The sequence below is a fragment of the Chaetura pelagica genome, unplaced genomic scaffold (genome assembly GCF_000747805.2).
Source record: "Chaetura pelagica isolate M959 unplaced genomic scaffold, ChaPel_1.0 scaffold79, whole genome shotgun sequence".
NCBI lineage: Eukaryota > Metazoa > Chordata > Aves > Apodiformes > Apodidae > Chaetura > Chaetura pelagica.
This window is the reverse complement of record NW_009969339.1, coordinates 49682-60941: the sequence shown is the minus strand read 5'-3', so window position 1 is coordinate 60941 and position 11260 is coordinate 49682. Positions and strand designations below refer to the sequence as shown.

Here is an 11260-nt window from a genome sequence, read left to right as displayed (position 1 = left end):
GAGGAGGTCGAGGCTGAGCAACAGCCTGCAGCCCACGTCCCCGAAGAGCCAGTCGTGGGCAAAGTAGGTGCAGACCACGAAGGGGATGGTGGAGAGGTAGAGGAGGTCAGCCAGGGCGAGGTTGATCACATAGACCCCTAAGGAGCCTGCTGAGCGACCCACCACCCTGCCGGAGGCCACCACCACCGCGTAGATGTTGCCCACCATCCCAGCGAGGCACATAACCAGCAGCACTGCACCCAGCGGCCCCGTGACCGGGCTGTCCCCTCCCAGGACGCTGCCGCCATCACCCCCGCCACTGCTTTCCTCCAGGAAGCTGCCACACTCGGGATCCTCTCCAGGCCTTGCGCTGGTGGGGGAAGGAGCACCAGACATCTTTGGGTGGGGTAAGCAAGAGCAAGTCAGGCTGCCAGAGACCGGGTCCTTCCCTCTGCCTTCCCCCTCACTGTATGGGACACGTCTAGCCTGAACACAAGGGGGAAGAATGGCGACAGTTCAGCACACATAAAGTGCTCCAGAGAAGTCTATTCCTCACCTCCAGCTGCCCAGTCCATTTTGCTGAACTTGTCCATCGAAGCCTCAGTCCGGTAGTTCTCCTTGACCACCAAAGGGTTGAAAAAGGGACACCGCCCTCCCCTTAAAGACCAACAGGTGCAAAATAACCTCTCCCAGCCAGGAAGAAATGTTTCTGGTCTTCACCAGCTCCTGTCTGCTTTTCCTGCATTCACTGGGCCCACAGAAACCAGCTGACTCGGTGGACAAGTGGATTTCTTCTTTTCTCAGGTCTGCATCCTCTCTGCTCTGATCTACTCTGGAGAGGTGAGCTCTGCCCCCCTGAACCAGCCCCTGGTGAGTTGCCTTGCCCACTGCATGGAGGAATGTGTCTGACTCACGGCTTCACACTCCGGTGTGAATGCAGCCCCAGTTTACACTGGGCTCTTAGCCACTAGCTGAGAAGCCATGCTGGCACCCTTCTCTTTCCTGCAGACATGCTCCTTCTTCCCCAGTGCCTTCCTCCACTTTCCCCCAGCTCCCTCGTCCTTCTTGTTCTTTTTTCCCTTTCTTTTTCCCATTTCCCCTTGCACAGTATTCCTCATTTGAAAAAGAAAGACAGGACTCCCTAATGTGGTGAGGTCAGGGAAAGCATCACACCGTGGCTTTAGAAGGGAAATAAGGGCCAACCCTGAAAATGCAAGAGGCAGGGGGCTGCCACACTGCTCTCCATGGCCTTTTCCCAAGCTGGGCTAAGAGAGACTGTCCCTCACTCCCTTCCAAGGACATAAGGAACCCTTGATGTGTAGATAATGGGTGTAGCCCCTGGTTTTGCCAGCAAGCCCAGCAGATGCTAGGATGTCTCACATTTACTATGACCTGGCCCTCTTCTACCCTTGTCCCTCAGTCAGCAGCAAACTGCTGGAGTCTTAAAGGGCTGGATAGGCTCACTCTGTCCTCCCTCTCCCCAAAACCCATCCTCCTCCCCTAAGCCTTTCCCCTCCTTCCCTGGAGCCCCCAAGACCTGCTGCCTCACCCCAGAGCAGGGAGCAGCAGCACATTAGGTAGGCACCATTGCCTTCTAGCGGGACAGCACTGCATGACACCTCTACCCTCACACTTCCCTGCCTAGCTACCCTGCTCTTTCTTCTCCCACATCTGAGCCTCATTCACCTCAGGGAACAGAGTGGGAAAGAATTTGCAGAGCAGGGACAGATGTGCTGTTACCACATGCGCTCTGCTGTTAGTTCTCAGGGGTTTTCAGGCCACTCCAGCCACGCTCTTTCACATCCTTGGTGTATTGGCTTAGTTCTGGCTAAGTTAAATGCTTCCACTCATCTCCAGCAGCAATAACTCAGCAGCAAGCAGGAGCAGAAAGTATCCCACTGCTACTGCCCTCACTGCAGTAGGACCCCAGCACCTTTCTGAACAACGTGCTGCAGCAACAGCTTAAGGATGGTGGTTCCACAGAAGTGGGCATATGGCACACACACCACTGATGGAGGAGCACTTCAGAGCTCCCTCTGGGCTTCTTGGCATGGCTGGGTGACCCTCCCTACTCTTCTTCCCAGTGATCTAAACATGCAGGTTGTTGAGGTCAGGCTTGAGCTTTTTTTCTATGGACTGGCCCATTTTCACAGTATCAGAACTAAGAGGCACCTCATTTCAGAACACAAGCTTTGCAATGGCCTTCAGTTTACAGGACAGTCATGCTTCAAACGGGGAGATCAGCAACCTGCACTGAACATATAATTTTGGGTGAAGAGCTCCATCATGCCATGGCAGCAGGATCAGTGATGCTGCTTCTCAACCCAGAAGCTGATGCTGCCAACAGGTTCTGGTGGTCTCAGCAGAGACAGACCCTCAAAGCAGTGGGAGACAATGACCTTGCCCATTTGGCTCTGATGGGAAGATGCACAGTCCACATGCCCTGGGAAATGCAATTAATTACCAGGGCTCCTTGCTCTCATGATGGGTTTTTCCAAGAAATGATCTCATGCCTTAGCAGTTAGCAGCTCCGCTCATTTAGGAAGTTAAAATAAAATACAATAGGATTTAATTTTTTTAACTTCTCTAGGAGCTAATTACAATACTTTTTGCTTCATTGATCCTAGTTAGCACCCCGTAACACACTAGATGCCTACTCTCAAACTGCCCACATAGAACTGCAGACACATCAGATTCTACAGTCATCAGCAGAACTCAGCTGGTCCTTCCAGCATGTGAAACACAGCTCTTAAAGCTCTCCTGGGAGAGCTATTTTTTAAGATCTGAATCATGGGTTGAATTAGTGGTTAGGGCTAACTGTTACTAGAAGAACATGAGCATGCAGAGTTCTTACCACTGCATAAAACTGTATGTGTATGTAATATACAACACACACATCTGTAACGTATAGGGCAGAATGAAAGTGCCAAGCCTTTGATGTACAGAGAACGAGGGAGCAGAGATCCATGTATTACTAACTTCAGACATCAACCTCTGCGCTCCAGTAAAGCCAACAGAGAGTCCAAAGTCTGTCCCAGACACGCCATAGGCTGCTCTTTGCCAAACCCATCCGCTCTCCTTTGGTTTGACTGAAGACCCAAATTTGACAGCTAAACTTCAACGGCATGAATATCCCTCACAGTTATCTTCCCCAGGGCAGTATTCCACCTCCCACCACTTTTTTGTTACATGCACACACACACAATTATCCACATACACACAAGTATACACACACATCGGTTTTGAGCAGATCTCTTGACATTTTCTGTAGCAATCAGAGGAAGGTCTCCACACAGATGTGGCCTGAAGAAGCTTTCAAGCCCACACACAGCAGGAGGAAACAAGACTCACATTTGGCTGTTGGATTATATCTTTTAAGTGACCTTTCTCAACTACAGCTCTAACTGATCAAATATGTGTATGTTTCACATCTCTGTTGCCAGCAGAGAAGCCTTTTCGTGTCCCATCTAGTCCAGCAGCCCCTGCAACCTGCTGGGGTGTAGCTCCAGGCAGGCAGCTGTTTCCTTGCATAATGTATGTGGCTGTCTGCAGCTCCATGCAGGAGTGATGCTAGGTCCCATGCCCAACGTAGCAAGTACCAAGTTTCCAAGGCCTGCCAGAATCCAGTCAGACCACAGCAATTTAACAGTGAAGGGTTGCGCTGAGGATTCAAACTCACAAAGTCTTGCACTTGAAAGGAAGCAGCTTGATTTGGCCCCCAGAACAAAGCGGACCATTTATGGGGGGAAAAGGTGCTTCAAAGGGTGCTCCAAGAGCACTGTGTTTCTCTGATGTCGATCTCTCATGACAGACCACCCAACGGGGCCAGGTGGAGTCAAGTCATAGCAAGGTTCCAGCACGGCTTCCTAGGATTTGAAGTAGGCTTCAACTGTAGTGAAGGAAAAAGGTGGTGCATTAGGGCAAGACCCTGAACCAGAGTGGGCAGGAGGGGAAGGAAACAACCTCTGAGCACTTACTTGCATATTCCTGTGGTGTCATGGCCTGGTTGATGACGCTAGTGAAGGCTGCGACCCAGTCCAGCTGGTCCGTCTCCGTCTCACAGGTGAAGAGGTATTCCCGGTCAGGGGTGACAATCGTGAGGCCATAGTGCCAAGAGAAGTTTCCCTGTGTCCCTGAAGGCAATCCTTTCTGGACGCTATAGCCATTCTCTCTGCTGCCCACAAACACCTCACCCTTAGCAAATGCATCCTGCACATCAGGAGGGAAAGACAGGGATTTACAGGATCCCAGAAGAATCAGGGAATAGCAGCAGTGCACCTAAGGGCAGGAGCAAGTGAGGATGTAGTAGCAAAAAGATTTGAAGGTGGTCAAGGGATTCAGAAGACTCCTGAGGCTACGCTCAAAGGCAGCACCAGAAAGGAAAAATTGAGAGCACAGATCTGAAGAGGCCTGAGAGAGGAACTGCTACTTCTGCCTCTCCACATGACCCCCTCCATGTCAACTCTCCTCCCCATCACCAACTTACACCACTGCCCTCCCTGTTCCCACTGTTTGCAGACAGTGAAACAAACACAGGAAGTGTGGGATGAGCTAAGTGGGATGAAAAGGGGAAGACCTATAGTCCCTTCAGAGCAGCTGGGGAACCTGCAAGTCCCCCTCACTGCAGAACAAAGACTCTGGCTGCACTTTGACCCTGCCCTCAGCACCGTTGCCTGCAGTTGCCAGAGGTTAGATCTCTCCCTCACCAAAGGGTCCTTGAAGTACATGAGCCTGCGGTGATCCAGCGTGAACCAGCGCTTCTTAAAAGCTTCTCTCTGCTGTGAAGGGAAGAGGTGACATAGGTAAGGGGACAGTGCCCTCTGCCGCGAGCATTTTGAATGGATAACCAAAATTCATCCCAACCACTTGAACCAAGCCCCTGCCTTAACAGCAACCTCCTCCTCACCCTTTCTGAGCTGAGAGTGGGGATCAGTATCGGGTTTTTCAGTCCCAACTGCTATCCCCAACTCTGACTTGTGTGAAGGACCCGAGTTGAGACAGGAGAAATCTAGACGCTAAATACCTGTAAGGTCACGCACACACAGACACATGCAGGGAGATCTGTTGTTCTGGGAGAAAGCAGGGACTCTGGCTTCATCTACTTTCACATGTGTCCTTCCCCTTCCTTTTACTCTCCCCTCCCTTGGTGCACACACACTGTTCCCACGGGTGTCTAAAGAGTCAGGGGGGAATGGGGAAACAGGAGGAGAAAAACATTGAAGTAGGGAAGGTCGGTGGCTCTTTATGAGGTCCCACTTGGATTATTTTTTTTCCTCTCACAGCAGCTCACCTTTGGACCAGTCTTCTCCATGTATCCCTCCTTCAGGAAGTTTCGTGTCAGCCGATTTTTAATCTGACAAAAAGTCAAGAGTAACATTCACTGAGCAATGTTTCTCTGCTATTCACTTTCACCCTTGACCCTTCCTTCTAGTCCCTCAAATTCAGCTGTCTTTTAAATTCATGTGTGCATAACTGCCTAGCCAAGGAGTCACTTCTGGCCCCAAACTTCCCAGAAACAGCAGAGAACAGGCTCTTTTACACACACTTTTTCACCCCTGTGTCCAAACACTGTGTTCTCCACTTCTGTTCCTGGGGATGCAATAATGGGCTTTCTTATCATGTAACCAAGTACAAGTGGGATACTCAGCACTGAGCTCTAGTGCTGCCTTACCTCATTGTCACTGGCAATGGGAAATGCCACCTTCAGGTAATGGAACTGCACAGAGCGAATGGCATTGAACCAGTCCACCACCTCCTGAGAATGGAAAAGGACAGCAGAGGAAGTTTAGCCAGAGCAGCAGGGAGCCATCTCAATTCACCCAGCCCTATCTTAACTTGAAACACAGCCAGCTCTCCCTCCCCAGCACCTGCAGCATGTTCCTCACACACACACACACACACAGCCAGCATGGCTGCCCCATTCTCTGCACAGGCAGCTCAACTGCACATCTTCTACAGCATCTCCTCCCACACAAACTGACTCAGCCAGGGCTCCTTGCCCTGCTCCCTGCAGCAAAACTCTCCCACAGACACACTAACACAGAGACAGAACCCCCACCCTGTTACCTACAGCAACTCACACATGCACACCACCCCCTCCTTCTCATGCTTCAGACTATTTAATACCAGCACCTTCACAAATCACCTCAATTTCTTTGCAGTATTTGATGCTGAAACAAGATACCTTCCCACTTTCATGGTAGACAAATATATTGCGAGTCTTGTTGTCTTTGAGATAGGTGATCTGCAGGCCATTGGGGTTCCCAATCTTTACTGGCTGGAACGTAGCATTGATTACATCTATTTTGACATTAATTTTGGGTTCTTTGGCCTGAGAAAAGAATGGTATTGGTCATGCATGAGCAATCCTAGTAGGAAAGAGACTTGAGCTGACTCAGTGGGGTAAGAAGGGTCAGAGGGTGTTATAAAAAGTAGTAACTACCCCTTCCCAACAAAACTGTTGCAGCACACATTCCCTTCACTGGTGGCATGCTCAAGCCCAAACAGTGGCCAAGCCCCTCACAACTTATATTTGAGCTGTGCCTACTATGGAACTGCCAAGAAGACACTAAGAGTGCATCTGACTTTACAGCTGAGACAGTCTAAAGGCTAACTGACCCCAAAAGGGAAGACCCCATCCCTGCTCCTCCCTACCCCAAGCCATTCCCTCCCTTGCAACAGTATACTAGTACTTGCCCCATTCACCTCAGAAAGATGGACTAGAAGCGTAGCCTTCCTCAAAACAAATCAAACAACCTGGTTTGCCAACTTGGCTCACAGTGGGGTGAAGCTGTTTCCATGGGGGCTGCAGGATTACACAGCCAGATTAATGTATAGAGGTAAAGTGAAAGATCTGCCCTTTTATCACCAGTGAAGAAGGGTATAGGGAAGCACAAAGCAAGAACATGGGGAAAATGTCACCCTGACAGTAGGAAGGGGTTGCCTCCCCTCAGTCACATGTTTCTTTTATCATCCCTGGCTTGGGATGAACACATCAACCTCAGAAACATGTGTAGGAAATAGAAGCATCTCCATGATCCTCCTGCCCTGGGTGGAGAATGCACTGAGGTGGAAGATGACCACCATACTCACATCCTGCTTGGTGAAATATTTCAGACATCCCTCTCTCTCAGACAAGAGAAACTTGCGGGGCAGGAACTGCCCACTGTCTCTGCCTCGCTTCCAGAGGATGCCTTCCTTCACCCCTAGGAGCAGAAAGGTAATTTTTAAGAGAAGTCCCCCACAGAAAAAGTAGGCATCAGAGAGCTGCATGCAGCCTGGGGTCCCAGCCACATCTCTGATAAAAAGCATGTGATGGACTATTGCTGACACCTGAGAAGGAAAGTTATCAACTCTGACATACAAATGAAGATGGCAGTGTTCCTGGATTAGGAGCCCAGAAAAGCAGTCATCAAAAGACATTCCCAGATGCTTCCCACCTCCAAGTCCAGCTCCCACTACTGCCACTTGAGAGCCATTACTTGGGTGAACACCAGAGTGCAAGCCCACGCAGACCCTGACGTGGGAACAGAACTCTTCTCACTTGTCTCTGGAGGCCCGTTAGCTCCTTCACCTTGTGTCACACCCCTGGCAGTGACATTTCGAAGACTGCAATGGTTGGAGGGGGTGGCATGCAGCAAGACAGAAATTCCTTACTGCAGAGGTCTAGCTCCCCCAGGACAGCAAATGCCTTTGAAAAATGCCATCTGGTAATACCAAGCATGGACACAACCCATGGCAGCACTAACCTATGCTGCCTACAATTTAAACTCCCCCCCAAAAATGCCCTGTATCAGCTGGGTGTTTGCAACACTGACACTATGAGCTTTCTCCTCATAGTGTTCAAAAGCTTCCAGTGAAGACAACACGCAGAATATCTTGATGCTGTGCTTTTCCCTTACCATCAGAATATAGCAGCTGCTTTCCTGGCTCAGTGAACTCTTTGCGTTCATATTTGGCCCGTATCCACTGTTCTCTCAGCACTCTGGGGAGAAAGGTGACAGAAATTAACTAGAGGAACACAGAACTGCCCTTCTCCCTTTTCTTCTGTGTGCAGCAACTTACTGGCAGTCACTGTAGTTTGGCTGGTAATAGTAAATAGGGATGTGAGCTTCATATGTGGCTTTAGTCACAGCATTCCCATGCTTGGCCAGAAACTGCAAAGTTAGACAGAGAGTTAGTGCCTTCCCTTTGCTGCAGACTCATGTTGGGTTTTGCCTTCCTCACCCACTACAGGGCTTGATGTACATTGAGCTCTAGGGGAGCCCTGTCTTTCCTGTACGTTGCAACATCCCAGCAAAATCTGGCTAAGGAAAGGTGGTTCTCAAAGGTCTTGTCTGCTCCCAGGATTGCACCTGAATCAACAGAATGCCGTAAGTGTCACGTCCATGGGGCTGGATGCACACACATGCAGTGGGTTTGCTGCCATGCCCCAGATCTCTGGGGGACTGACTTCCATGACAGCTCTGCAGTGCTGTCTGGGAGAACATTCCAAAACTCTTCACTCCTCCCCAAAAAGCAGTGAGATACAGATTATTTTCTTTGGAACTCCAGAAAAATTTTTCAGTCCCCTGAAGATTAGTGGGTTGAGGGGGGTGTAACAGAGAGACACCAAGTTCCCATAAATGCCGTTTTTCTCAAGAGATCCCATGACATCTGGACACTCTTCTCGGAGCATGGGATTGCCCAAGATTTTGCCCTCGGACTGGTGAAACCAAGAGGAGACACTGAGGCTGAGTGGTGCTGGAGAGTGGGAAATGAGTAATCTGGAGCAACAAAGACCCTGAGCCTTGGCAAGATACATTGCAAGAGCTCTGCATTAGCCATAAAGTAACAGGACATGGGGAGACATGTCAGGCAAGTGCACCATCCCTCTCCAGGGATAACTCCCTGGGGATTTATCCTCACTTAAGTATTCACAGCATGAGTAGATAAGGGACTACATATCACATTAAATCTCCAACTCTGAGAATTGTAAAGGGATGATTTTCCCAGAACATGTTAGTGTACAGCCCAGACACAACCCACCTCACATACCAGTGGGGATAAAGATCTCACCTGCACCTGAGCATCATCCCAGTGGTCCATCTTCAGGGATTTGACTTTGCTGATGCTAGGGATGTTGCGATGAATTCCTGAGCAGCTGAGGCATATAAAGACACCCAAAGTAGAGGATGCCCAGTCAGGATCTGAGGGTATAAAAAAGAGTATGTTTAGAGGCGGTCAATTCCCCTGGCAGATACGCCAGGGGGAACTGAGAATATTGTCTGGAGAAACAGAGAGCTGGGTAACCACAGTTTCATCTGAACTGATTAAGAGCCAAGGTACAGGCAGAAAAAAGCACAGCTGTTAGTCCCTCTTTCCCACTGTATCAACCACTTCATCTGAATCTATATTGATTTGAGCCTTGAAAAACTGTGCTCTGCAAACTCTCTTTGTATTAAGGGCCATCCACGATGAAACTGAAACCACCTCTGGGAGAAGACACCAGCAGCTGTTTAGTACAACAACACAAAGCCCCAGCAGTATTTATCTCACTAAGTGGAAAGCAGCCTTGAATCCAAAATTCTCAAGTGCAAAACTAATAAGGTAGAATGGTACTAAGCAGCCCAGTCTTAATTTGGCTTGGGTGGTACACTCCACATGCCCCTTTTGGGAAAAGTAGGATGGATGTTTTTAGCAGCACCTGCAGGACCTCCAACTGAAGACCCTCCAGGGAGGGCAATCCCTTCAGTAGAAGAAAACCCTGAGGCTCCCATGACAGGTTCTCAGTCTGTAGCTGAGTCATGGAGAAGACAATGCCCTCCTGAATCATACCTTCTTCTGTAGCAGTTAGGATTTAACTGGGAGCTTTCCTGTCAGGTCCTGACTGGGCATGACCTTGGTTTGTATTTGAGATCTGACACGATTACAACCCCAGTACTGCAGCTAGACAGGCCCTGCTCACCTGGCACTACTGTGTCCCCATCCTCCTTCCCACCAGCACTGTGGCAGCATCTCCTTCCTCCTCCCTTGCCAGCTCACCTCCAGGGAGGGGAATCGAATATCCAGGCAAAGCAATGCCTCTCCTCCCTCTGCCCCAGGCAGATAGCCAGCACCAAACTACTGCTAGAGACAAGCCCCAGCTCCCTGCTTCTGACTCCTTCTCCAGCAGCCCGTGGGGACTCACCTGGCTTCCCACAGTCTGCACACAGAGAGTTTTCCGCTCTTCTCCACACCTCCTTCAGGGCCTTCACACTCCTCTCATGTCCTCCAGCCATCGCGTCCAAATGCTATCCCTCTGGACAGGGCAGGGCCACGAAGGCAGCAGCTGCCTGCGCCTTCTGCACCTGCCGGGTTGCCCAAGGGAGAAGGAGCCACCAGACAGCCAGAAGCTCTCGCAGCCGGAGGAAAAAGAAGGTAGGAGAAGCCGTACGGCTAATGGAAGGAGTGTGCAGGCCTGATGGTGCACCTGAGGCAGCTCAGCATTTGAGCCGGCTGAGCACAGGCGGGGAAGAAGAGGCTGAAGTGCACCCAGACTGTAAGTGAGGAGGAGGAGGAGAAGCAGGAGACCTGCCCCATGGGCGTGGAGGGAAATGCAGCAATTAACCACAGAACTGGTTTTTCCGCATTTCTGCTGGTGAAAGGACAGGCCAGGAAAAGAGGGCAAGCAGTGAGAAAGCTGATAAAAGCTCTGGACAAGCAGCCCCTAGGCCATGTGAGGATTCTGTGGGCTGGGAGGGTTGGCTTTGGCTGCCCCCAGAGCTTCGAGCTTCGGGAGCTTCCACCAGCCTCAGCCGGACACCACACAAGATTACACCCATTTTTAGGGTGAGGACTGGAGGGCAAGTAAGGTTCAAGAGTTCAGCCAAAGTCACTCCAGCCACTGGCCAAAAACACAGCAGTCCTGATGCACCCACCTACTCCTGCTGGCACCTCTTTCCACCATCAACTACAGAAACCTTAGCTGTTCAGCAAGACCCAGTGTGAGAGCTGAAACATGTCCCCACACTTGCCTCCCCCAGCTAAAAGCAGCAGAGGTGCCACCTAACACCAAGCAACGACAATAGCTTGAAACAAACTCAAGACGCTTATTAACGAAACGCAGGCACTAAATACTGGGAGGAAAAACCTTTTATAAGGAGATGCATCCCCAAGAGGAGCGGCAGAGCGGGTCTCGGGGTGAGAGACTGGGTGCTGCGCTGTCTGCACAAGGCAGCAGGAGGGAGCTGAACAGGAGCAGAAGCTGGGAGCATCCGAGCCTGGAGGACATCCCTGCCTGCCAGGGCTAGCGGCAGACGCC

The 11260-nt window shown here is 50.5% G+C and overlaps 3 protein-coding genes across 3 annotated transcripts in view; 1 reads left to right on the top strand and 2 right to left on the bottom strand.

Moving 5' to 3' along the window:
- Nucleotides 1–375, bottom strand: LOC104396050 (urotensin-2 receptor-like; the record flags this gene model as incomplete). The annotated part of the gene is made up of 1 exon (XM_010005832.1): nucleotides 1–375. A coding segment is annotated over exon 1 (375 nt), but the record flags the coding sequence as incomplete, so codon positions are not given.
- Nucleotides 376–3845: 3470 nt separating this feature from the next.
- LOC104396049 (arf-GAP with dual PH domain-containing protein 1-like) lies at nucleotides 3846–10238 on the bottom strand. The gene is made up of 11 exons (XM_010005831.1): nucleotides 10148–10238; nucleotides 9037–9167; nucleotides 8044–8135; nucleotides 7881–7963; nucleotides 7072–7184; nucleotides 6164–6310; nucleotides 5651–5734; nucleotides 5270–5332; nucleotides 4686–4757; nucleotides 3957–4188; nucleotides 3846–3868 (listed from the first exon to the last, which is right to left on the bottom strand). The coding sequence occupies exons 1-11, from the start codon at nucleotides 10236–10238 to the stop codon at nucleotides 3846–3848; spliced, it is 1131 nt and encodes a 376-aa protein (XP_010004133.1).
- Nucleotides 10239–10247: 9 nt separating this feature from the next.
- The window catches only part of NOL12 (nucleolar protein 12), a 4713-nt gene continuing 3700 nt past the window's right edge, over nucleotides 10248–11260 (top strand). The window contains exons 1-2 of the mRNA XM_010005830.1: nucleotides 10248–10377; nucleotides 10721–10806. Coding sequence (XP_010004132.1) covers nucleotides 10248–10377; nucleotides 10721–10806 — 216 coding nt within the window. The remainder of the gene's footprint in view (nucleotides 10378–10720; nucleotides 10807–11260) is intronic.